The following is a 24,669-nucleotide window of genomic DNA, read 5'->3' as shown; positions in this document are numbered from 1 at the left end:
CTTTCTGTTTAATGCTTTTTCGTTGATTTAGTCGGTATTGCCAAGGCAGTGGAGGAGTCGCCATGGTCATTCGGAATGGTCCACATGCGGATATTCTCTTGCGGTTGTGTCTCCAAATATTCTGTTATCGACATCGACTCTGTATTGTGTCAAGTTGAACATGTCTGGCAATGCCGCTGAGGTGAGACTAGCCGCTACCTCAAAAAGGCAAATGAATTCAACCATTCCGCTCGTTATTATTCTGCTTTGATAATTCCAAAGAACATTCTTAGAATATTCCTCGTACCCGATTTTCAGATAGGGCAGTGTTCTTGGCTCCTCGATGCTGCTATATTATCACTATGTATATATGCCTCTGCCGTAAACGCAAGCCTTTTTCGATAGAATCAAACAGGCATCGGAGATTCCATATCCTGCAAACTCCGCCACAATTTATTGAGCTTATAACATGCTGATATATAACGGCCAAGCATTACTGTGCCCTACTCGTCAACCCTGTAGAGATACTCGGAAGATCTGGGACGCTGCGCCACAGTCAACGTACCAACGTTATGCTAATTTCAACGCAAAGAATTCGGATGCCTACTCAAATTGCCGAAGAACTGTTCATTGTCCTTGAAAGAATAATATGGAATTGAGAATGACACGGTGCCATTGATGTTCGTGGACCATGTACCGTCGTTCGCTGGCATCTTATTCGATCCACATTAGGAACTGCCTGAAGACAAAAATAACACAAGCCAAGCAGCTGCATCCCGGTCACTGACGCATATTAGCGCTATTTGCTATTCCTGCAACTGTCATGCCAATACAGCATACCAAGCCGTGCTGGACTATGGAGTTGCACTCTGTATCTGATTCGGTCTGACTTTCCTTCTCTCGGAAGATAGTGAACCTGGCTAAGTTCATATTGCGCATGCAGCTGCCCACTATCGAAAACAAACTTTTATTACGGGCAAACATGAGTCGTGTTTGAAGACTGGAGTCTTTTGGTATCAATGGATCGACGAAGCAAGGCGGAAATGCCGACATGGGTCAGGGCTGTTCAGTACAGCGTCAGCAGCATCAACAGGGCAGCCTGCCATGTTTACCACGCACACACATGAACTGGCTAGCTGTGCATTTCAGCTTCACCTCTATCGCCATCGACAGTGATGCTGAAACTGAGAAGCTGAGCGGTCAAAATGCGGCACGTGATTGGCGGCTAACTAGCCGCCACAGATGTGGCGTTCTCCAGCCACATAGACGGTGCAAACAATCTCGGAGTCACGATGACTTGGGCTTGAATATCGTCCCGATCGTTGCCTGACTATTTCTATTAATGAGTCACTCCATTTACTGCCGCCCAAAAAAAGGCTCATAACCTCGCCTCAGTTCCAAGTTGCTACTATACCCGATTGGGCGTTTATACTAGCTAAACCACTAAACGCGCCCCTTTTTCTTTTGTCAGGCTACATCACGTGTGCAAGACATCCTAGGAGGATCGACCAGATCAGATCCAAACAGTCAACCTTCATCTCATCTGACTCTTAATAAATATCAGAAATCCGACTCTATATAAGAACAGCGCATCCCCGACTTCACCGTCTCCTTTGCTCGGTATATCGGCTAAACTACGATTCCGACTCCAAATCCGAGTGGCGATACATAGTTACCCAGTAAGGATGTTTAGTCATTAGCGCCTTGGCAAAAACGCCGATGCCTTGTTTCAACCTGAAAATTTTGGTTCCCAACTCTTACCCTCTAAGGACTACTACGCCACTGAAGGACGCCGTTATATCGACGCCGCTACGTTTTTCCATTCCTTATTTCCATCTTTAAGAGAGATTTCTGAATTATTGATACTGCCTTCCCGCCTTTTTGACGGCTTCACTCCCAACAGAACCAACCCTCCACTGTCAACGGCGGGGTTGCAATTGCGCTATGGGTGACGGGTCTGATTATCCCAGCCCACGAAGCGAAGGTCCCCCTGGGCCTGCATCTATTCTCGTCACGGCTCAAGAATCTCTCTCCCCGAAAATGAATGACCAAATCCCCACGAGCTTTATGGAAGGATCTCGCCCGCGTTTGTCGGTCAGAAGAACGCGCGATCCGCCCAAGAATGCCGCAGGTCAAATCTACTGCGATCACCCTGAATGCCAGCAATCGCCTCCTACCTTCCGTCGTCCATGTGAATGGAAGTAAGTGCTTTTCTTGATTTTACTTCTTTTCGATTTTAAGGAAACACAGCTAACATAACGCGTCTGGACAGCAAACACATGGATAAACATGATCGACCTTACAAGTGCATGGAACCGGGTTGTGATAAGATCCAAGGATTTACATACTCCGGCGGCTTGTTGAGACACCAGCGCGAAGTACACAAGAAGAACATCAATGCCAAGAAGCCCTTGATGTGCCCATATGCCGACTGCAACCGCAGCACAGGCCATGGATTTACGCGCCAAGAGAACTTGAAAGAGCACCTTCGTCGACGCCACATGCACACTGAAAATGGCCCTTCGCCAGAATTGCCGAATCTCGTGTCCGAACTCGACGGTACCGCGTCCCTCTCAGCTCCTCCGGCCGTTAAGCGGAAGCGCGACTCACTTGATGACCCTTCTGTTGAAATGACGGAGGAGGAAGAGAACGGGGTTGACATGCGGAACGAACTCAAGAGACTACGACGCGAGATTGGGGAGAAGGACCGTCGCCTAGAAGAACTTGAAAGGATTGTTGCGGGGCTGCAACAAGCTATTCCACAGCCTCCTGCTCCTGCTCCGCAGGGAGACGGACCAGTGGAGATTGCTTCATGAGACGTTACGCGTTCCTTGTCCACAAATGCCCGCTACAGTTCAGGTCTTTTTAGATCTTCATTACTTTTTGCACAATATGGGCGTTCGTTGTCTGTTCTGAATATATAAGGTTCCTCGTCGGATACTCCAATGAAGTTACTGTGGCTTGGTCTGTCTCAACGTGGAACTGATTCTACTATACTTTATTTGGGAGGAATTGGTGGCTTTGAAAAGAATATGGCGTTTGCTTGAAGCCAATGATACGGACCAAGAGGTGTTTCATGAATGGCTTGCTATGTTGCTTTTGTTTCTTGGAAATATACCCAGGCGTTTACACTCCATTTCCTTTGTTGCCATCATCCTCTCCCATGTGTTGCTTGTTCCATAGCTTTAGGTTGGGCTCTCTGATAGTTTGCAATGCGATGTGCTCTTACCTTTACAGGTTTTCTATGTATCTCTAATGTTCATGCATTCTGAAAAGTGTAGTTTCGCTGCTATAAGTATTAAGACCCACCCATCCGGTGCTTCGTAGCCCCTACTCGTGCTCTTCTCGTACCTTTGTGATGCGTCTTGCCCAAGGCTCGATCTTCGAGCCGGTGTCCGTACATAGTTAGATTCAGCTGACTCTTGAATGACTCTAGCCGTAGTATGGCTCAATGTAAAATAATTGTGATCCTATGCTCCATGGTTCATCCTAACGAATACGGGATGGTCATGTTGCTCTGCAGCCCCATGTCTTGTATCACCTGACTGGTTGCCTAGCATATTTACTGGAGCTGAGAGCTATTGGCTGTGCTGCCTACAGCCATTTCAATTATCCGTTTATTTGTTTGTAGCACCAGAAGCTATACATGGTTGTAGGTCTGGATAAGTTGAATTTATGCACTATGCACACTTATGTATAATTTCTTGGCACATGCAGGGTCAGCTGACCATCCCCTGGTCAATGCCTTATTGCCTATTCAACTTTCTGTTTCGTCAATCAGAAACTTTATGAAGGTTAATCACATATCACATCATTCTTTTTTTTTTTTTTAACTGCTACGTGTTTGGGAAATAAAGCGGAAGGCTGGACTAACAGAACTTAGACACATTTGATATTTACTGGGGAGCGTGTCTTAAAATGCCCTAGTCCCTGCGCATCATCAATTCGGGTTCCGAGCTTTCTATGATCTCGTTTCTCGTCAGAAACTTATTTGAAGAGAACTCTCTTCGTTCAAACTGGCTGCTGGAACGGGGAATTACACGTCTCTCCCTGTCGTCAAATTGCTGAGAACAACACGCGCACTGCCTACATACAGTCACTCAGGGGGTTTGAAAAGTGTGAAGATGGCGCCGTTATTTACCACCAAAGAAGTTCCTATGTCCGAAAAGGAAAATTCGCAATATGTTCGCAGCCAGGAATATACGTCCGGGAAGATCCAACCCGCTTTACCGGCATCAACTCTGCTATGCTTCGGTGACGGCGGGCCAGACACGGAGCAGAGCATTGAAATTACCTCTCATGATTTCAAAGAAGGCGATTTTGTCTGTCCTGGCTTCTTTGAAATGGTCAACCCAGACTGCTTCGTGCATCGGTTTCTCACTCAAGACTGGAATTATCACATGAGGAGAGTGGCTCAACCGATCTTGCCCTTCCTCTACCTAGGCCCAATGGCATGTCTACGGGATAGAGAGTACCTCCGGAGAGAAGGATTCACACTGCTCCTGGCGATTCGAAATCAGCGATCGGCTCAAGCACGTCTCGTATCCGGTGACAAGGCAGCTTCAGAACTGGATATTGAAGCCGATTCTGTCGATGTCTCCGGCAACCAAGAGCTGATAACCGCCTTCCCTCGCGCAATTCGACGTATTAATGACCACATTGCTAGCCAGGGCCGGGGCGGATTCGGATCACCTATCCAGAGGAAGGTTCTGGTGTTTTGTGAGTCTGGCAACGAGCGTTCAGCCGCGGTGCTGATAACGTATATGATGGTCATGTTCAATTTGGATGCAATGACTGCGCTTAAGACCCTGCAAAACCGGCGCTTTTGTGTCAGTATCGAGGATGATTTGAGTCAGCTACTGATGAGCTTCGAATCGATTCTCGAGGCTAAACGGGACGTGGAAAGGGTTAGGCGTGTATCCATTGCGGACTCAGACCTTGCTCCTCCTCCAGTATCAGCTCCAAAGAAAAGAAATTTTGATTCTCATGTCGATGAAGAAATAGAAGGCGGTTCCATGGATGTGGATGAGAGCGAAGAATTGGATACTAGGAAGCCATCGGCTCCATTCCAGGACCGCACATAATTGCCTCGTCCTGAACAATAGCGGGCGCTTTTAAGGATGAGTAAACTGTTTGTTACAAGAGTCTTGAGATAATCTGGCGCACTCTTTGTTCTTCTGTTTCTTGCCCTGGCTATTCCCTATTCCCTATGTTCTTATTCCTATTTCTAGACTTGTATGAAGATACCCAAGCTGAAGACTTTTGTATTAATGTGAATTTGTTGCCATTGTTTGCTTCCAATTTTTGCCATTATATTTGGTATTTGTAACAGTGACTTGTCTTTAGGCTTCACAGAAGAATGTTGACTTACTTAGTCACCACCTTCCTCTTTTGTCACTTTGTCTACAACCAAAACGTTCTCCCTACAATCAATTATCCAGTCCGCAAAATATCCTCTTCACCTGCTCCAGCGCATCTCTATTATCTTCCATTGACTATTATCATCCACCAATTTTGATGAGGCTATGTTTTATCTCCTGCCTGCTCCATATGATATCCTTAGCTACGCGTCCAGACGCGTCTATTGACAGATATCTACTCCTTCTTTCCTGAATGTGACAGTCACCAGGTGATAAGCCCAATTCCACCATGCGACTTCGAGGAACCGTTAACGCACCCCAACGTCTGAAAGACGGGGCCGCCTACGAGGAGCATCCGAGACAATCACTACGCAGATCTAGGGCTCCACCACCGCATCAATACGTCGACTACAATCCAAATCTACCCCCTGCTGCATTTCCGACCCTGGACGAACCACGAGTGGCTGAGAAGAGGGACAAAAAGGCTTTCAGACAGGGGAACACAACACAGCGCCAAGATGAGCCGAGACGTGAGCCTCAGAACCAAGATAGCAAGATTCATAATGGGTCCGGCAGGAAAACCATGAAAGCAGAAGTGGATGTGAAAGCCGCACCCGATAAATTGCCGGAGGGCTGGGTTTTGGTTGATGGAAATGATTGCCCCATCTCCGTGAGCTGGGTTGCGAGCAACGGGGACTGTAATCCCATCTATACCAGGAATATGGACATTATGGCGAGTGCAAACAGTAACACGCCTTTGCACTGTGAAGTGGAGGATAGCGACTACGAGATGGATCATTCCCCTGATGGAGGAGGTATGAATGTAAGTTGGGCGGCTCTCTTGGACTTTAGATATCTTCTGCTGACGACGGATAAAGGAAGCCACCCCAATCCATGACCCTGAATGGAGCGACCTCTCCCCGAGGATTCAGGTCGAGATCGCTGATAACCTCCTCCAGCATTACAATTGGCCTACAGTCGCTCATATGCTTGGGTTAACGGCAAAACAATGCGAGAAGACACAAGAGTATATGAATCAACGTGAGAAGCAAATGAACTTGGAGGATGCGCAACTAGGGCGAATGCGAGAAAAGCAGCTCAAGGCCCTCCTGAAGATAGATAATAGCGCACTGAAACACGATAAGTCTCACAAGTTTGTGTTTCGCCGGGCCTCTCGACAATACGGCCGCAGACTATCGGACGCCATCAAAATGGACTTCTTCTCGTGCTACCCCGGAGAGCTGGTGAGCGCTCAGCGGTTCCTAGATAAGCGCAGTATAGACATAGGCTACGCTGGGAAGTGGAGCGACGGCATTGCTGATTGGAGAGCAACCGAGGACGAAAATAAGTATACCGTTTCTGAGACAGGCTCACCCTTGGTGAATGGCTTTGCTCCTATGGAAGGTTGCATGGATGGGGAAACTCCCGATTTCGATATGCCCACGTCTAAACGACCGCATCTCAGCATAACCATATTACCCGGACAACCAAAAGACATATTTGAGCGGCAGGGTGATCCGGATCTTTTAAGACTATACAGCATCGCCCATCGTGACACATTACTTCATCCTTGTATCAAGCCGCTAAAGGCAGTCACATCACCTCTTCCTATTATCTATCATCTTGTTGAACCTATGCCTTCGCAACCAAGCACAGGAAGACTCGCGGAATTAGTCGTAAGGGGGAACCCGGTGCCTGTATCTACATGGCTAAGGGACAAACTGAACAAAATTGGATTGGAGGTAGAACAAGGGGTCTCCAGAAGCCTTGAAGGTAAAATGTGGGAAGACGGCAGCGACGACGAGTGGCTATCTGCATTTCCTTTAATGAAACCGGAGCCTATGTCATTCGAGAGCCACTCGCAACTGACGCCCCCTGGAAGAGTTATCCTTGAAAGGAACCCAGATCACGTCCAGGCGGATGAGCAATTTATGGACTTTGATGATATGATAGAAATTGAGGAAAATGCTACTAATGACGGGGTTATGGTTGACAGCTCAGACTCGCGTCCATCTTCCCCATCGCCGTCAAGTCTGGGCTTCAGCGACAATGTCCACTCAATGACGAGCTATGTTGAGACCACACCTGAAGTTGAAGTTTCTGATTGTGAATCCGATGAAGAAGAGGATGAGGTGGTTCTGGTGCCAACGCCTACACCCTCTCCAACGAAAGAACTTTCAATGGGGAATCATTGACAATTGATCACTACGGCTATCGGCATCTTTCGCTCTTTGGAATAAAGCGCTACAGGTCATCTAACCCGAATAGTTGACAACAAGGTCCTGATATGGGTTTGGAGAAAGGGATAGCATGTCTATGACCGCGCTTTGTCTATCTGGTTAGCGGGTAACTATGGAAGTGATATATGGGCTCATTTGAAATGATATGGCCTAATGTGGCATCTTGGATGAAACCATAATTAATCAATAAAGAAGTGAAAACCAGCTTTTACATACTGTGAATAGATCTTCATCCATTAAAATACATGCTTTACTGTCACTCTGCAGAGTCAATTGTAATCTCTCGGTGTCTCTATCATTATTAGAAAATCAATAAAGAGCTGGTCCGTGCACCGACGCGAAAATCCGCGTTTAGAATTCGCGACGAAAGAGACGAACAAAAGACGAAAAGAAGTCCCATTCTTACACAAAGAAGCCGAAACTAGGCAGCTGGCGGTTCTGGGACCAGTCCTGGTTCAGATTGCGGAAATTTTCTTCTTTGTCACTGAAATTTCACTCTGGCACTGCTCTCCCTCTCATCCGATGTATCACGCTGGACCAGCAGCCGGACGTTCTATCCTTCCCCCATAATCTCACGAATACTATTTCTACTTTGATTCAATTGCTAAAATTGCTATCCACCCGTGTTAATTGAGCTAGTCCAAAGGAAACCATATGTCGAACCCGGACATCCCGGTTACGCCTGTGGATTCACAGGACAAGAATCAACCACGACCACAATCAACGCGGCCATCGTCCCCAATGACAGACGCTGATCAAGAAATGGAGGACTCGAAAGATAGTCTCGCAAATGGAACAGAGGACACGACTGAGGATGTGGAGGAGATGGACACAAAGGCTAAGGCGTTGATGCACCTTTTGAACACCAGTGAAGTATCTCTCCCTGCCTTGTTAAGGAGGATGGATTGGGGCTCACGTTTCGGTGATCGAACGTACAGGTCTTCGTGGCTATCATGGCGGACAAGATGAAGAAGCAGCAAGAAGAGGCAAGACAGGAGGCGGCTAGATTACAGCAACAAGCGGCCGCAGACGAAAATACCAAACCTACCCCCAAGAACGAATCGACCGAAAAGCGTGGGACCCGCTCGAGCGCAAGGCATTCGTCCGTCAAAGAGGAGACGGCCGTGGAAGCTGCGAAGTCGGATACGGAGAAGCCGAAGAAGGGCCCAGGCCGTGGGAAGAGGGCTCCTGTAAAGGGCAATAATAACATCTCGAATTACTTCCAGAAGGCAGCAGATGCAGGCGTCACGGAGAACAAGCCGTCAGTGCAGGAGGCACTCGTGCAAGCTGCTGATGAATTCGAAGCCAACCCCACCGTGCTTGGTGAGCAGGAGCTCGTTGCCACTCAGCAGCCGGAGCTGGTGACTGGTGGTAAGATGAGGAAGTACCAGTTGGAGGGACTGGAGTGGCTTAAGACACTATGGATGAATGGATTGTGTGGGATTTTGGCGGACGAGATGGGTTTGGGAAAGACCGTGCAGGCTATTTCTTTGATTGCATTCTTCAAGGAGAAGAAGGTCTCCGGGCCGTTTATGATTGCGGCGCCGTTGAGTACCGTTAGCAACTGGGTGGATGAGTTTGTGAGATGGACTCCTGATATCAATGCGGTTCTGTACCATGGGTCGAAGGAGGAGCGTGCGGCTATCAGGAGGGATCAAATGAAACTGAAGGACCAAAAGAGCATGAACTTTCCAGTTGTTTGCACATCTTATGAGATTTGTATGAATGACCGGAAGTTCCTTTCGCAGTATCAGTGGAGGTACATCATTGTGGTATGTTTCTTGATACACCTTCGCGTGTTGACTTATGCTAACGAGTCATAGGACGAAGGACATCGTCTGAAGAACATGAATTGCCGTCTCATCAAAGAACTTCTCGCATACAACTCCGCGAACAGACTTCTCATCACCGGTACACCATTGCAAAACAACATCACTGAATTGTGGTCCTTACTGCACTTCCTCCTCCCCGACATCTTCAACGACCTCAACAGCTTTCAGGGCTGGTTCGATTTCTCCTCAATGCTGGACAACAATGGCCAAGCGGATTTGGTCGAGCGCCGAAAGCGCACCTTGGTCTCGACGATGCATTCGATCCTGAAGCCATTCCTCCTGCGACGAGTTAAGACTGACGTTGAGACGTCGCTACCCAAGAAACGGGAGTACATCCTCTACGCACCTCTGACGGTCGAGCAGAAAGATTTGTACCGTGAAATACTCAACGGCACTGGTCGCCAGTATCTGGAAAACAAAGCAAAGGAGAGGATCATGGCGCAGAACAAGACACTTACACGCGCAACGAGTCGGAAACGCGCGGCTGATAGCAGCAGATCGTCAACCCCTAACAAGAGTATCAAATCTAGCCGTGCCTCCACGCCTGCTAGCAATGGCTCTAGTGCACGCAGACGCGGGGGACCGCAGAGTTATAGAGAAATCAGTGACCGGGAGTTCCTTTCCAAGCTGCGGAAGATTGAGCAAGGCATCGAGGATGAACTTGATATTGAGGATCCTAATGAAACCGAGCAGGAGGAATTAGAGAGGACTAATACGATCAAGCTCGCGAAGAAAGAAATCGCCCAGAAGAAGATGCAGAACCCCGTCATGCAAGCCCGGCTCGCCTGCAACTCGCCCCACAACTTCTACTGGCCATGGGGTAATGACCCATCCACCATCGACGAATCCCTCATCACCTCCTCGGGCAAAATGCTCCTCCTCGACCGCCTCGTCCCGCGCCTCCTATCGAAGGGCCACAAGATCCTCATCTTCTCCCAGTTCAAGACACAGCTTGACATTCTCCAAGATTGGGCCACCCAACTCCGCGACTGGCACTGCTGCCGCATCGACGGAGCGATCAGCCAGACAGACCGCCACGCACAGATCAAGGCATTCAACACTAGTCCCGCGCACAAGATCTTTCTTCTAAGTACCCGCGCTGGTGGACAGGGAATCAACCTCGTCGCCGCTGACACGGTCATCCTCTTCGACTCCGACTGGAACCCCCAACAAGACCTACAAGCACAAGATCGGGCGCACCGTATCGGTCAAACCAAACCCGTCATTGTATACCGTCTTGCAACTAAGGGAACAGTCGAACAAACCCTCCTCGAAAAAGCAGACTCAAAGCGCCGTCTAGAAAGACTCGTTATCCAAAACGGCAAGTTCAAAAGCCTACTCGACACCGGCGCCTCGGGCACCCAGAACGACGTCGATGATCTGAAAAAGGCACTTGGCGAGGATGAGTTCGAGCGCTTTGAGGCCGGTGCTGATCCTAGTTCGATTCTTTCTGGGAAGGATCTTGATATCTTGACAGATCGGAGCGAGGAGGCTTATGCGCGTGCTGAGAAGGGCTTGGATCAGAGTGGGCCGGCGTTTTTGGCAGTTGAGACTAAGAGAGAGGGGAATGGGCTTATGACTGAGATTGCTGGGAAGTAATATTAATTTTCAATGGTTTTATCTTTAGGGTTTCATCTTTTAAGGATATTTGGTGGCGTTTGGAGGTTGTATCATACAAGACGGACTGATTCCAGGCTCTAATTTGTTTTTATTATGAGGTTGTTATGTACAATAGTTATAGAATATCAATTTACGATTAGGTCTAGAATGCAAACCAGCTCAGGCCGATAGGTAACCCATTCAAACCCGCAAGAAAATATCCATTAGCGCCTGATGCTCCTCACCAAAATGGTTATACAGAATAGCAAGACAACAGAATCGAGAAAAAGCAAAGGAACGACAATGGCCCTGGTTTACAGGATAACACAGGAAATCGCACATTACCGACTGAGCTTCTCCTCCTCGACTTGCCTCCGCAGATCCGCAAGGACTTCATTCCGCTGCGCAAGATGGCCCCGTAGTCCATCGACTTGTTCGCCAACAGTCTTGATATCCTCCCGAAGTCGCTCCAGGTTCTGCCCGTCCTGTGACCTTCCCACGCCTTCCCTCAGCTCCCGGTATTCACGCTCCTTGTACTCCAAAAGCTGGAGCGCTTCCTTCTTGATCATCGCCCAATTGGGTCCGCCGTCATGGCGAGGCTGGTCCCTGCTACCCTGGGAAGCCTTAGTCGCCGACTCATACTTCTTCTCGATCTCCGCCAGCTCTCGCCTCAGACGGACCTTCTCCCATTCCTCGTCTTGGATGGTGTCGCTAAAGTCCGTGCCCTTTGGTGTATATCCAGCCTTGTTTCCGACACCCAGGCGGCTCAGGTACGTATCTCCGAACTTGGCCTTTCTGCCGGATGGAGTTTCGGTATCGCCGTGCGCGCCCCATCGCTGTGCGGGGCGGTTGTTGTCGAGCTGGTAGTCAATCTTGTTGTTTTCGAAGGAGGCACGGAGAGAGGCAGGGATGGTACGGGGGATACGGAAGCCTTCGTGGCGGAAGTTCAGGATGTGCAGGAATGCGAGGGTAGCGTCCTTGTTGATCTCGGGTGATGCAGATGGGTTGACAAGGTTCCACGCGGAACGGATATCAGTATCTGGGACGTCGAGGGAGTCGTAGAGGGGTTGTAATGATCCAACTATATCAAGCGGATTCGTTAGTCTCATGGAGATCGCGTGAGGGACGTGGATTGCGGCATACAGGCAATTTCTCCCCGTTGGTTCTTGTTGGCAGTGTATATTTCTTCGTATTTCGACTTATCCTCTGGGCTCATGTACCAATCGAAGCCGTCTTTCAACCCAGGGGTATCATCCTCATCTTCTATCCGCTCGAACTCCTCTGGACGGCTCAGTGCACGGGTCGCTTGGACGAGATGGGCCTTGGATTCAGGAACAAGCCAGTCTGGAAGTGACTGCGGGACGGTGCGTAATTCCTATTTATGACATTGAGTTTAGCGCAAGAGTATTTGCTTCTCCTTCCCTTTGGGCGAACAGAACGGGCATTGGAGGAGACGTAATCCGATCAAAAGGGAAAGGGTAGCTAGCAAACATACTCCATTCACCAAGTCAAAGACCAGTCGCATAGCAACACAGAACTCCTCAAAATCCAACTCTCCATCCCCATCCACATCGGCCAAATCCCAGACCTTCTCAAGCTGGTCATCGCGGAGCCGACTGTTCCTGAGCACCGAGGCCGCTTGGGAGCTATTCAAATGTGTTTGGCCATTTGACAGCGATGCGAAGATCTCCCAGTACCGTTCAATTTCCCATTGCTCGATTTTCTTATTCGACATGGTGACTGTGTGATGCGAGATAGATAAATAGGGGGGGAGCTTCAGGTGTTATAGCTGCGATGATGTCGAGTAGTTACTGTAGTTGTATGCGTCCCGCGGAGCCTAATGGGGTAGTCGGAACAAGGAAGTTCCGCTCAGGGGAAACTATTTGCATACGTACTTGATTTTCTCGACACATTGAAGGCTTGCCCTTTCCGTTTTGGTGCTCACCCCTCGCTGCTTTTGACTCACTGAGTAGCCCTGAACACGCCCTAAGCCCTCCCTGAGCAGCCTGAGCCGATCACTGAGCAGAAAGTGAGTCGATGGGTGAGCAACTTGAGTAAGGCAGCCTCAATAAAATGCACCATGCTAGGATTTCAACCCATGTCTGCTTTCCCTTGTATTGCTCCTCACCACTAATACTTCTTTCCCCCTGGTCATTGCACTGGCATCGTCAATCTGACGGTCAACTATGGCCATGTCTTTGTCTCTTATCAAAATATCTAGATTGAGCTCTGGTGAAATTCCAGTCTGCTACTGGGAACGATTTGAGTCCAAGGAGCATGCAAAGCTCCTATAACCAACCATCACATCTGGGTTCTAGTTTCGGAACTATAGATGTGTAGATACTATCTTCTATCATCTCTAATTTTAGTTCTTAAAGGCTTAGTGTATTGGAGTTGACTGGATAAGCACCATGTCAATAGTGTTTATAAAGGACCTTTAATGTTCACTTCCAGGTACAAATCCACCTTCTCATCCATCAACTCATCTCTGACTCTAAGAATATTGCTCTTGTTTGACTTTGGCCCTTGTCTGGAATTTTGACGTGCAACTCTTGCCAATGATCTGATATACCCGGTATTGTTTGTGGGCATTGGAGTTCACATTCTTTTTCCTTTTGTCTGTCATGAAGATCTACCCTGTCTTGTCCTTGCTCATTTACTTCAACCCTGTTCATATTTTGCCTAGCTTTCCCTACCTATTTTTGCCCATTCACTGCCGATGGTTTGTTTCCCTTCCCACTGATCAAATGCCCATCTCAACTTAGATGGTGTTGACTTCCATATATGGATGAAACCGTTTGATGTCGGCCGCTCCAATTGACTAATCAGAGCTTTATTCCCCGTCTATCCAAAACGTACGACTTACTGCTGCCCGAAAAAATATATGTACAGGTATGATGGAAGATGATAGGATCGGGGGACTACAGCTATGCAGCCAGCATCCTGACTATGGCCAGCGCATATACATGTTATGCACTCTGCACTCACTTTGACTCTTTGGCCTTCTTTCGCAACGATTTCCTTTAGTAGTTAGTCGATGGCCGACAGGTTGTTTATAAATAGGCCTTACGATAGATGGTTTTCTCAATCAGAGTTCTTCCTCTATTCACTCCGAATAGTGACGACAACATCATTCCGAGCTACAGTAGTTAACAGATGGAATTCCTTGAACCATCTGCCACCCATCCCCAATCTGAGCCATGCCATACACTCGGCCCGATATGTTTCCTAGCTGGATTGAATGAGAGGTGGGCGTAATTTCTGACAGGACACGTTCAATTTGCAGGGGGGAGGGTGATGTTCCAACCATTTCGGTGGAAGTTTATATGCCCTTTGATTCTTGGATGATGATAGTTGAGACCCGCCTTGACTGCAGAGACCGCCAGTTGAAATGGACATTGATGCTTAACACTGACAAAGAACAGGCCTCAAAAAATTAATACGTGAGTAAGGAGTAGCTTTCCAAGCTTGGGGGGGGGATACCATCTTGTGCACTTGGACTATTGAGTATTGAACAAGTTCATGGAGTGATGTAAATATGACCAGCAGTGCTAAAGCAAGAACATACAACATTTTTCAACTTTCATTCTCAAAATGTTATCCTGACTGGCATTCATTTTCGTGTGGACGTAATAGAATTGGTATATCACCATTATTGAAGGGCATTATATTCAAGTGGCCGGGGGCTTAAGTGTCATGAGCTCGGAATAGTAGATAATAACGAAATGATATTCCTATCTAAACTATTGTAGCCATCGACGAGAATATCGAATCTGGGGAAGAAAAAGGAAGAGGAATTCTATCTACGGGAAACGGAGTTTTTATATCAGTGCTGTGTGGCCTCGCTAAGAGCTTTTCTTTGTTTGCTTGAATGGCATTGTTTGTCAATACCAGTTACTGAGGCGTTGAGCCATCACATTAAGATGACAATACAGATAGACATGGGGAAAAGGTAAGATGGGCAAATTGCCTGTGCTTGTCAGAATCATTTGGCCGTGTCTGACGAATGAGTATTTCACCACCAATCGAGTTGAAAGCGGGACTGACTGATGAATCAAAGCAGACAGGTATCTTTGTTCAATGACCCCTCATTTTTTTTTTTTGAAATCACTCTACAGATATCCAATAGTATCTTTACATAAATTTTATTGCGGCAGCACTAACACTAGGATGGTCTGCAAATGTTCAATAGGAAAACTCTTGCTTAAAGCAGCAACAGGGGGAAGGAGTCATCAGAGGAATGGTAGAAAAACAGGAAATTCTGGGCAAAATTGAAGGAGCCGGCGGCTGAGAGCTATCCAAAACACACTCAAAAAGTGGGACGGCGAAAATTGACATTTTGCTTTGTTCAGGCTGAGCCACCAGAAAGAGAGGTGGCTAAAATGCATTGAGGAATCCCATGACAGACATAAAGGCAAGCTACTACCACAGTGGTTGACTGCAAACAATACCGGGCAAAATACCATAGTACGATCAGTTCCCTGATATGACCATTTCACTGCCATTCATGTCGATGAATTCCTCTCTCAATTGGTTGATTTCTCGGAATGCTTCCTTCTCATTCAGCTTTGATCGTTCCCAAATCCAATTGGCCATCTTCATCAACTTCATAGCCTTCTTTGTGTTTGACGGGTTCAAGAACATCTCTCTCAGACAATCCCATTTTGACCCTGCATTCGGTTGGTCCTTAACTTCCAAGATGGTTGCTGGCGTGAGCCCCTGTTCAACGATTGAATCGGCTTTCAAATCGATTTTAACCAATCCATATCCCTCGTCAATAATTGATCCATATCTGGCGCTTCCAACCCCATAGAAATATTGGATTGTCTGCCAGCAGAATTGGACCTTCAACTGCTTTTCCATTGTATGGAGCCAGTATCGAGCTCCACCTCATTCAATCTATCAATCAAGAACTGGTATATCTTGATGCCATTCTTCTTCATTGGTTTCCTCCCATCTGGAGGAAGTGGTGTATTTATTGCTTCCTTGGGTACTCCAGCCATGATGACGTTCTCACGACTCAATGAGCTTCGCCGAGCGGATTATTGGCCAATAATCACGTGGGAAGAATATCGAGGGTGAGGCTCGCAGTCGGGATTTATCAATCGGTCTATATAAGCGGTAAAGCTAGTATAGAACCCCCAGGGTGCCTTGCGTTTGTTAGACGTCGGTAGTAGGCAAGCCCGGGCTCATAACCAATGAAACGAGTGGGTAGCTCAGGATCGGGGAATCGGGATGTCGATAATCCGGACTGTACGAGGCTATATGACAGTCATATTGAATCAGAAAGAGTATGATATTGACCTTGATAGTAGAATGAGTGCTTAGCCATCTAAAGCATATGGCTATGGTGTCCCTATTTATATATATATATAGGAATCTTCCGTTTTCGGTAACCAGGCCATTTCCAATAATCGAACCAACTATTAATCCATCTTTAACTTTCATCAATATCTCTCCGCGCCGACGTCCATCCTGTTGCAGCTTTTCGAGCTGCGTCTTGTCACGGGGCATGGGTGCTCGCTAAGTCACATGACATGTTTGATTCCTTTGTTGATTCCTTTGTTCTGTTTTAGGGCCAGGACCCCTCGCACATTAAATAGTTCAACGCTGGCAGGCACAGCGTTCTTTCTTCTTTCCTCCTGATGCTAGTATTTCGCGAGATAGTCTACCAATGTATTTTATATTGAACGGGACCGTCACACGTCTTGTCTATATATCTGTAGATAGCCTGACCTGTAGCTAATTCTGTTCGTCAACTCCTAATATATATCTGTACCTGACCCTGCACCCTGCCATAGGGAGCATGTATTATTTTTGCCCCTTTTCTCTTTGTTGCTTGATGGTGATGACCGATGAGCTGTCACAGGCTGCGCCCCTAACATGTCGAATAAATTGATATGTTAGTCGGAGGGATGATCGGAGGGGTTACCAGGCTATCTGCCACGCACGATGCACATTCGTACGTAGAGCTGTCCGACCAGACATCCGTTCTTCTCTTCAACAAAATCTTTCGTATGATAGCTAGTCATTAGCGCAGCAGGCTGAGCCCCTAACATGAATGGGTGAGCAGGGCCATGCAAAACCAAACAGTACTTCTAAAAGACTATTTGGCATAAATAGGCTATTGTTCCCCTTGGGCATTACCTTTTTCTTCTTCATTCTTCTGCCTCATGTTTTTCTAGAGACAGCTCTGACGCTATTCATCTTTTCAACAGACATGTCCCAAAAGTGTCGATATCACGTGAGAGACATGGCAGTGAATTCTTATTCCGACCAACTTACGTCGATGTGAGCTATATCCAATACTCCTTCCTCTTTCCGACTGTTCGGATTGCGAGGCAGTCGCATTTGAGCTTGATGGCTGCTTCCCTATGTGAATTTAATCAAGCTACTAGCCGTCTATTACAGAGGTGAGATGGCTTCCAAAGTCCATCCAGCCCCACCAGCTAATGATGGCAGGTAAATCGAACGACCGGGGTCTGATGCCTCTGTCTGCTTCCCCCTCCTGCTCCCCTCGTCGCTCTGAAGATTCACAACCTCGAACAGACATTTCGAACACGTTCAGTGACACCGTCAAGCTCGAGGTTGTCCGCTTATCTGGTGCGAATTGTTGGAGTTGTTTGAACAACGACCCTGAATTCGCCCATGTTGTTGCACAGAAAGATGGTCAAGTATGTATACTATACCCTCATACTTTCCTACATGAGCTAACCAGCCTCAAGGCCCATTATTGGATCCAAGCCGGTCTGTTCCCGTTTTCATTCAAAGCAGCGATCAACTGTATTCCGCTTTGTTCTTCCTGCCATTGTGCTTTCGACCGCTCCTATGACCCCTGCTGGGTGTTCCTTCCGACGGATTTGAACTTCTTCATACGACACGAAATTGAAGATCAGCTGCGCCGTGCCCAGGTTGGTTCACCATCTGGCCGAATCGTCCCAACCGTCAAGAAGTACCATGATCACCTCGCCTTAAAAGGCCTAGTGTCGCACAACGCAACTGGTGGACTGTATCGTGGTTACTACCTGGAAAATTTCCTCCACGATGGGTACACCCCCGTCAACTTTCTCGAATTTCTTACTACCTCCAAGCCGTGGCACGGACACCCATTGGCTGCGATTCGACGAGGGATCGCCATATTAGGAAGTGCCCGCTGTTATGCACTTGACCGCACCACGATAGATGAATTAACCACGCTGCGCCGTTTGTATTTCGATGACAAAAATCTCATTGATAAGAAACTTGTGCAATTGTACCACCTTCCGCCCGCTGACCACAAGAGAAAGAGGAGCGATGATGAGTCCGACCATAATGATCGCAAGAAGCTCGCCACCGACAAAGACAATCACGGAACCGCCCAGAACGTCCAGGATGCCCAGAATTCCCGGGACGTTGAGAATGCCCAGGACGCACATCATGTCTACTCTCTAGCTGAGGTTTCGGGCCTGGATGTAGGCGTTCATACCGATGTCTATGCCAGTACCGAATGGGTTTTTGGACCCAGTGCTACAGGAAATGATGCGATCAACCGATTTGCGCCATTGCTACAATCCACGGACGTCATCAAGCTGCTTAGCTGATGACTTATCCCCTTCTTTTCCTTATCATTTTCATTTGCTGCACGTTGTTACGGGAAACTTTTGTTCAATGACTGTTGTCATGGCCACACAAGCGAGCCGCCCACCTCCCCACGGAGGTCAGAAAACATGGCCTATTTTCAACCCAACAAATAATTTCTATATGAAAACTAATTACTACTGCGATTAGAACAATGAGTCCCTTTTATGTCCCAAAACATTGCAATCAGAACACCGTGGTGGCGTCCGTACATGTGGTTGAGATGTAGATGCTGCGGTCTCCGTCTGTATAGTATCTTCAGTTTCCTGGGCTTCATTCCTGCGCTGCATTAAGGTCTATGCCTTCTTGGATAGACAGGCCGCCTGTATGAGCTATCTGTCGCTTAGAACGCTTCTTCTTCTTATTTTTTTTTTTTTTTTGGCAGCTTTTTCTCATCTGCAACTCGTAAATCCTGGACTTCTTTGGAAAGAAGGATTGCGCTATTCATATGAATTTAACACCCTTTGGCAAGCCGGTTTATTGCATCATTTATTGCTTGAGATTGTGAGGTGTTTTAGGTGCTGAATTGGCAGATTGACTGCCCGGTGGTGTAGAGGTCTTGAGCTGTATATTGAGTCGCCCAAGCACTGTTTCTGGATTGAATGGAACCAGGCCGCTTGCTGCAAGCTATATTTATGTTTTCTGTTTTAAAGGCCTCTGTATGAGCCTGGGGGTACGCTTCAAGAAAGTCAAATTTGTCAAAATCCAATATGGTTGAAGTTGCGCCATGCCTTGTTCTCAACCAAGGCACCATATGCCCTTTCAGAGGTGAGAAGCAGCCCACATCAAGAGGCTGTAAGAAATGTGATGAATGAGCAGGCATGCAGATCGGTATAAGATCGGTATAATATCATTCTGACTGCATATTTCATCAAATCGAGGCGTTAAATGACTTCCATGGCCATCAGGAACCAGGAGGCGGTATTTCCAATCATTCGGCCATGTGTAGCTGGAATAAAGGTATTTTGAAGTCATCATAGTCCAATCTGATCAGTTCTCTATCCATTATCGCTGACTTCCATTCTCCAGTCCTTTGGCAAGGCCTCAGCTTGATACCATCCCTCAATATGAACCTTTCCTTTGAAGATGATACATGGCGGGAGAGCCCATCCAGTAGAGTTGATACACTCAATAGATGTCACCCATTTCCGATTCCCTGGCTGTACAAGAAAGGGCCGGCTAATCATTTCAGCTCTAGAAACTACCTTAGCAGTAGCTATTAGGCCCATTGCATATCTTTTCTCATCAAAATTGTAGATATCTTCAAGCACAATCCCATGTTGCATGATTGTAATTTGCACCCGATCAAACCGCTTCTTGATGATCCTAGGGCCCTTACACTTAGCACGCTGGTGGTTATAGCGTCGGGAGGATCGGGATTCAAGCATGTCATGACGTTTTATAAAGTTATAGACCTATTTATCTCCAACAGTTGTTGTAGTTGTATGACCCCGCTTGAAGAGTAAAATATCAGCCATTTCTTGAATTTAGGATGATGAATATGGCGCTATGGTCAAATTACGATCAGCACGTGACTGATCCTGAGCGTGCCCTGAGTAGGCCCTGAGTGCCCACTGAATACTGACCTGTGACAGAAAATACTCACTGAGCAAGCCCCTGAGTACCCTCATAAAAGCGATGGCATCCAGAAGGGGAAAGTTCCAGTGGCTCTAGAAAATCAAGTTCGTATAGTGACAAGTATACGATGACGAAGTGCACCATATTCGAGAAATAGCATGTTAATTCGGATAATTCTACGAGGTATTTTCATTCATTGCAACGAAACATGTGATTCATGCCATTTCCATAGATTTGCGTCACTGTACATGCAAGCGTTCAGAGGATAATGAATGAGGGATCGTAATGTCGTATCTAGTTTCCTTTCGTTCTGCTGTTGATGTTTGGTCTAATCAAGAGTCCTTCTTAGGTGAGTCGGCATTGTGTCTCCCTTGCTGTGCATTCAGCTGCTGCTCGACTTGCACAATTGCTCGTTCCGCTTCCAATGCAAGCTCTGGCGCATCAAGTATCGTAGCCAATTGCTTAGCATCAGACATTTCAAGTAGCAGTTTGTCGTCGCTATTCTCCACGACGTCTGGGGCTGATTTCTCAGCATGAGTGGTCTTAAGGGCACCCGAGACACGCTCAGCGTATAATTGTTCGAGTGCGGGATAAGGTACAGGGTTCAAGAGATCCTTCTTGATGAGGAACTCCAGATGCTTAGAGCCGTTCAGTGCTTGGAGGCCGTCAGTTTGGAACAAGGCCGCGGAATGGTTAGGACTCACCTCGCCAGTGCGACCATCCCCTGTAAACGAGATAAAAGAACGGAATATTGGGTATCCTGTTCATTTATCAGTCCATGTCAGGAAGCGGTCATTCGACAAAGACGTACACTGGAAGCAACGCAATGGGCGCCGTCAAAGGAGCTATGATAAAGCTCCACCACATCTTGTTCCTATGCAAGTTCTGACGCCCTACTGCAATGGCCTGCAGAACCGGACGAAGCTTCTCTCGCCGAATTGCATTTCCCGGAAACAGTACATCCACCTTCTTATCTGCGTCCGATTGGCTGAGCCGGCGCTGGGCATTTAGAGACGGAACGCTTTTGAGTCCCCATTCTTCGAATGGTATGCGTTGTTGCACGCTATTCCCCCAAGACACGAGATGCTTCTTCCAACCTCTGTCGGCTTCCTCCCACTTGGCCCATGTCTCCGCAGCTTTATTGGTAATCCGATCAGTTATCGATAGCTTTTGCGAGAGATTCTTGCTCAATGGCTGGGAATAGATCAGAGCTCGTCTCGTCGAGATCGGAACGAGGAAGAGGCGCATCGCAGCTGTCGCCGTTCTATCGACAATGGAGGGTAATTCGTGAATGGATAGTAAAGGCACTGGTATGATTCGCGAGGGGAGGAACGGCCACAAGGACGGGAAACTATCGATAGACGCGACAGAGCAATCGGTCCGAAGAAGTGTGTACCAATGGCATGCCTTAATCGAGCTGGCTTCTTCCGAGCTGCTTTTAGTTCAGATTAAATGGATGTACTGAGGCATCAGGGAGGCGATAAAATTCTTGCTAAGTGACAGTGTGTGCTCGTCGCTCAACGTCATTCCACGCCGAAGCACTTCTATATACGGTTAGTTTTGCCGTTTACGGTATGTTTGCATTGTTGGTCAATAGCATGGCTGAGTATAGATTCACTGAATCAGTCAATAGCAAAATATGAAGCTTAACAGTGTTAAGATCTATTTTTTGAGGGGCAATTGACCGTATTCGAGGCGAGTCTGGAGCTGAATGTGGGCTGTGTATGAGCAGCGAATCTACTATGCCGATATCGTTCCCCGAAGCCCCTGTACGAACATAACCTACTCTTCAACGTTTGTACATATTCCGAGAATCTTTTTCCCTTCTTTTTTTCTCTATGTTATGTCTCCTGTCTTCTGAAACTGTAACCGTTTACCTTTATGCCTGCTATTCTGACGTAGTATTCCGCCTTCTGAATCGAGTCCCTCCGGTTCGTATAATAATCTTAAGGTTGGTAGCGAACCAACCTCCCTTCCGACGACGACCCTTGCCGAAATTACTTTTGATTTTTGGTCTAATCCGTACGCATCCTCTCGAATTTGAATGGTGGCCGCTGAAAGGACTCGCAATTCGCCTTCACCTCCTCGTTTCGCGGTTTCATGAGGGACGTGGGCGATGCAGACTACGAAAGCCGCTGACCTGCCGCAACCTCCGAGAGCCCGACTCGATCTCACTGATTCAGCCCGCTGACGAAAGGAAATGGCGCATGATGAGCACAATCCGAACTCTCAAGATCCGATCTCTGGTGACGCCTTGGAAAATCAAGTGTTAGAAGAGAAATCATCTGCAGAACGGAGGACAGGATCGCCGGATGAGTCGCGCAACGGGCATGACCATAACGCTCTCCCCGTTGAATTTCCTTCTCACGAACGTAACATTAACGATAGCAAAAATGGCGACAGCCATTCCTTTGTACCGTCTTCCACCGGGTTGCGAGTGTCAGAGAATTTGAACGCTGAAGAGGGAAAGAGCGACCATCAATTTGGATTTAAACCACGGACTATACCAGGTATGTGCGGTCACACACGGGTTTTTCCGGTTTCCTGAGGAGCTGTAGCTAACGCGCGCATGTGCACATACAGCATGGATTCGATCAGTTGAATATGAAGAAGATGAGACAGACGCCGGTGTCACATCGCGACTCCTCCCTTCGCAACCCGACGATGCTATTATCGCTCAACATAATCACTCGCCGTATACAGCTTCAAGACCTAATTACAGTTATTCTGAGCAAGCGGACGGCATCTATGTCGAAAAATCTACCACACCGCGTCGCGAATCTCGTTGGCAAACATTCTCCAGATCGATAGCATATCCTCGTGAAGAAGGCGTTGAAGAAGAGCTCGTGACAGAGGATTGGTTAAACGAGAACCATGGCGACTATTCTCAACCATGGCGAGGCGAGCTCGAGGAAAGCCAAGATGCAGAAGACCCTTTGAAAAAGGATCGTCGCAGAGAAATGTGGTTCAAGCGCTTCCATAACACGCTCTTGCAGAGTCCGATAGTGCCTCTCATTTTCCGACTGACTGTTTGGTGTTTCTCGCTGATTGCTCTTGCGCTTGGAGGATCTATACAGCACATGTCAAGCGAATATATCCATCCCCAGGGCCCGTCAGCTCTTATGGCAATTATCGTCGATGCAGTCGCCTTGGTGTACCTCGTGTACATCACCTTTGACGAATACACCTCAAAGCCGCTGGGCCTGCGTTCTCCATCGGCCAAAGCACGACTTATTCTTTTGGATATCTTCTTTATCGTTTTTGACTCAGCGAATCTCAGTTTGGCATTCGAGTCTTTGTCAACAGTGAGGGGCTCCTGTACATTTGCAGAGGTCAATCAAGAAATTACTCCTAAGAATGATGCGATCTGTGACCGACAAAAGGCATTGGCTTCTGTTTTGCTGATAGCTTTAGTGGCATGGCTGACTACGTTTGCAATCAGCGTTCTCAGGTATGCATTTCCAAACCATAAAACTTGTATGGTCTTTCTGACTTTCCATCCCAAACAGGCTCGTCAAGAGGGTTACTCCAGCGTGAAGCTGTTGATTTTAGGCCCCGAATTGCGTGCTATATTCCATCGCATCTATTTCCCTTCTTTTCTTGTCTAATTTCATTTACTTTTGAGCATACTTTCATGCTCAGTTTGCCATGTACATGCTTGTCTAACTTTTTTTTTTTTTTTTTTTTTGCTTTTTCTTGGGACGGCTGAACTGGAATGGCTTGGGTGATCTGACTTCAATCTTGCTTGAATATTGGCGTATCTGGGCAATATATATACATAATACATGCCTTCACATAATAACCATGTGCTCCATTATCAAACATGCAACGCCGGCCCATCTGCGCCAAACAAAGGGTCCTGATGAAACCAATCAACCCTTTCAAAATCCTTGACCTTCTCTTCTTCTCCTTGTTTCCCATAACACATATCCCATTCCTTATTCTTTGGATACGCACCAACCATCTTAAAGTTCTCCAACTCATCAAGAAGTCGATGGCTAACACCAGCTGGAACAATCATCAAATCTCCCTTCTTGACCGTTGGTTCGAACCTACCCGGATTCCCTTCACCACCAAAACACAGACGAGCACTCCCCGAAACAACCCCTAGGACTTCATGCGTCGTGGAGTGGAAGTGTGACTGAGGGAACATGCCGTACACCCATTGCGGCTCGACTTCCCCGACGCTTTCAAAATGGGACTTCAGCTCAGATGGCGAGGCATTGAACGCTCCGTGGTAGATAAGGAGGGGCTTGGATTGGATGGAGGTATTGGGGATGCGCTCCCATTTGGGAATTTGACGAGAGGTGACTCGGACCTCAGATGGAGACCTGAACATTTCTAGCGGTTTGCCGGTTGATGGAGTAATGCGTCGTTTGAATTGCTCGGCTGTCAGTTAGGAGAAGGAAGAGGAATTCGCCGTTGTATAGATTTAGTCCACCGTATGACGTCATCTTGCTCTTT

General features: G+C 47.4%; 10 protein-coding genes across 10 annotated transcripts; 6 read left to right on the top strand and 4 right to left on the bottom strand.

Moving 5' to 3' along the window:
- Positions 1 to 1,923: 1,923 nt before the first annotated feature.
- ACHE_30418A (putative C2H2 transcription factor) lies at positions 1,924 to 2,795 on the top strand (the record flags this gene model as incomplete). The annotated part of the gene is made up of 2 exons (XM_043277034.1): positions 1,924 to 2,180; positions 2,252 to 2,795. The coding sequence occupies 2 exons, from the start codon at positions 1,924 to 1,926 to the stop codon at positions 2,793 to 2,795; spliced, it is 801 nt and encodes a 266-aa protein (XP_043134953.1).
- A 1,308-nt stretch (positions 2,796 to 4,103) lies between these two features.
- ACHE_30417A (dual specificity protein phosphatase family protein) lies at positions 4,104 to 5,063 on the top strand (the record flags this gene model as incomplete). Its single annotated transcript, XM_043277033.1, has 1 exon — positions 4,104 to 5,063. The coding sequence occupies one exon, from the start codon at positions 4,104 to 4,106 to the stop codon at positions 5,061 to 5,063; it is 960 nt and encodes a 319-aa protein (XP_043134952.1).
- A 565-nt stretch (positions 5,064 to 5,628) lies between these two features.
- ACHE_30416A (uncharacterized protein) lies at positions 5,629 to 7,534 on the top strand (the record flags this gene model as incomplete). The annotated part of the gene is made up of 2 exons (XM_043277032.1): positions 5,629 to 6,162; positions 6,218 to 7,534. The coding sequence occupies 2 exons, from the start codon at positions 5,629 to 5,631 to the stop codon at positions 7,532 to 7,534; spliced, it is 1,851 nt and encodes a 616-aa protein (XP_043134951.1).
- Positions 7,535 to 8,233: 699 nt separating this feature from the next.
- Positions 8,234 to 11,010, top strand: ACHE_30415A (putative SNF2 family helicase/ATPase PasG; the record flags this gene model as incomplete). Its single annotated transcript, XM_043277030.1, has 3 exons — positions 8,234 to 8,452; positions 8,518 to 9,351; positions 9,403 to 11,010. 3 exons carry the CDS (start codon positions 8,234 to 8,236, stop codon positions 11,008 to 11,010), a joined length of 2,661 nt encoding a protein of 886 aa, XP_043134950.1.
- A 341-nt stretch (positions 11,011 to 11,351) lies between these two features.
- Positions 11,352 to 12,745, bottom strand: end3 (cytoskeletal adaptor protein SagA; the record flags this gene model as incomplete). Its single annotated transcript, XM_043277029.1, has 3 exons — positions 11,352 to 12,091; positions 12,154 to 12,385; positions 12,506 to 12,745. The coding sequence occupies 3 exons, from the start codon at positions 12,743 to 12,745 to the stop codon at positions 11,352 to 11,354; spliced, it is 1,212 nt and encodes a 403-aa protein (XP_043134949.1).
- A 2,738-nt stretch (positions 12,746 to 15,483) lies between these two features.
- ACHE_30413S (uncharacterized protein) lies at positions 15,484 to 15,873 on the bottom strand (the record flags this gene model as incomplete). The annotated part of the gene is made up of 1 exon (XM_043277028.1): positions 15,484 to 15,873. The coding sequence occupies one exon, from the start codon at positions 15,871 to 15,873 to the stop codon at positions 15,484 to 15,486; it is 390 nt and encodes a 129-aa protein (XP_043134948.1).
- Positions 15,874 to 17,462: 1,589 nt separating this feature from the next.
- ACHE_30412A (uncharacterized protein) lies at positions 17,463 to 18,590 on the top strand (the record flags this gene model as incomplete). Its single annotated transcript, XM_043277027.1, has 2 exons — positions 17,463 to 17,684; positions 17,736 to 18,590. 2 exons carry the CDS (start codon positions 17,463 to 17,465, stop codon positions 18,588 to 18,590), a joined length of 1,077 nt encoding a protein of 358 aa, XP_043134947.1.
- Positions 18,591 to 20,537: 1,947 nt separating this feature from the next.
- Positions 20,538 to 21,453, bottom strand: ACHE_30411S (mitochondrial K+-H+ exchange-related family protein; the record flags this gene model as incomplete). The annotated part of the gene is made up of 3 exons (XM_043277026.1): positions 20,538 to 20,860; positions 20,910 to 20,965; positions 21,017 to 21,453. The coding sequence occupies 3 exons, from the start codon at positions 21,451 to 21,453 to the stop codon at positions 20,538 to 20,540; spliced, it is 816 nt and encodes a 271-aa protein (XP_043134946.1).
- Positions 21,454 to 22,405: 952 nt separating this feature from the next.
- ACHE_30410A (phospholipase D regulator) lies at positions 22,406 to 23,813 on the top strand (the record flags this gene model as incomplete). The annotated part of the gene is made up of 2 exons (XM_043277025.1): positions 22,406 to 22,715; positions 22,789 to 23,813. 2 exons carry the CDS (start codon positions 22,406 to 22,408, stop codon positions 23,811 to 23,813), a joined length of 1,335 nt encoding a protein of 444 aa, XP_043134945.1.
- Positions 23,814 to 24,022: 209 nt separating this feature from the next.
- ACHE_30409S (cupin domain-containing protein) lies at positions 24,023 to 24,544 on the bottom strand (the record flags this gene model as incomplete). Its single annotated transcript, XM_043277024.1, has 1 exon — positions 24,023 to 24,544. The coding sequence occupies one exon, from the start codon at positions 24,542 to 24,544 to the stop codon at positions 24,023 to 24,025; it is 522 nt and encodes a 173-aa protein (XP_043134944.1).
- Positions 24,545 to 24,669: the final 125 nt, after the last annotated feature.

This window comes from Aspergillus chevalieri, chromosome 3, assembly GCF_016861735.1.
Source record: "Aspergillus chevalieri M1 DNA, chromosome 3, nearly complete sequence".
Taxonomy (NCBI): domain Eukaryota; kingdom Fungi; phylum Ascomycota; class Eurotiomycetes; order Eurotiales; family Aspergillaceae; genus Aspergillus; species Aspergillus chevalieri.
Note: the sequence above shows the minus strand (reverse complement) of the source record. Positions and strands in the feature narration are given on the sequence as shown.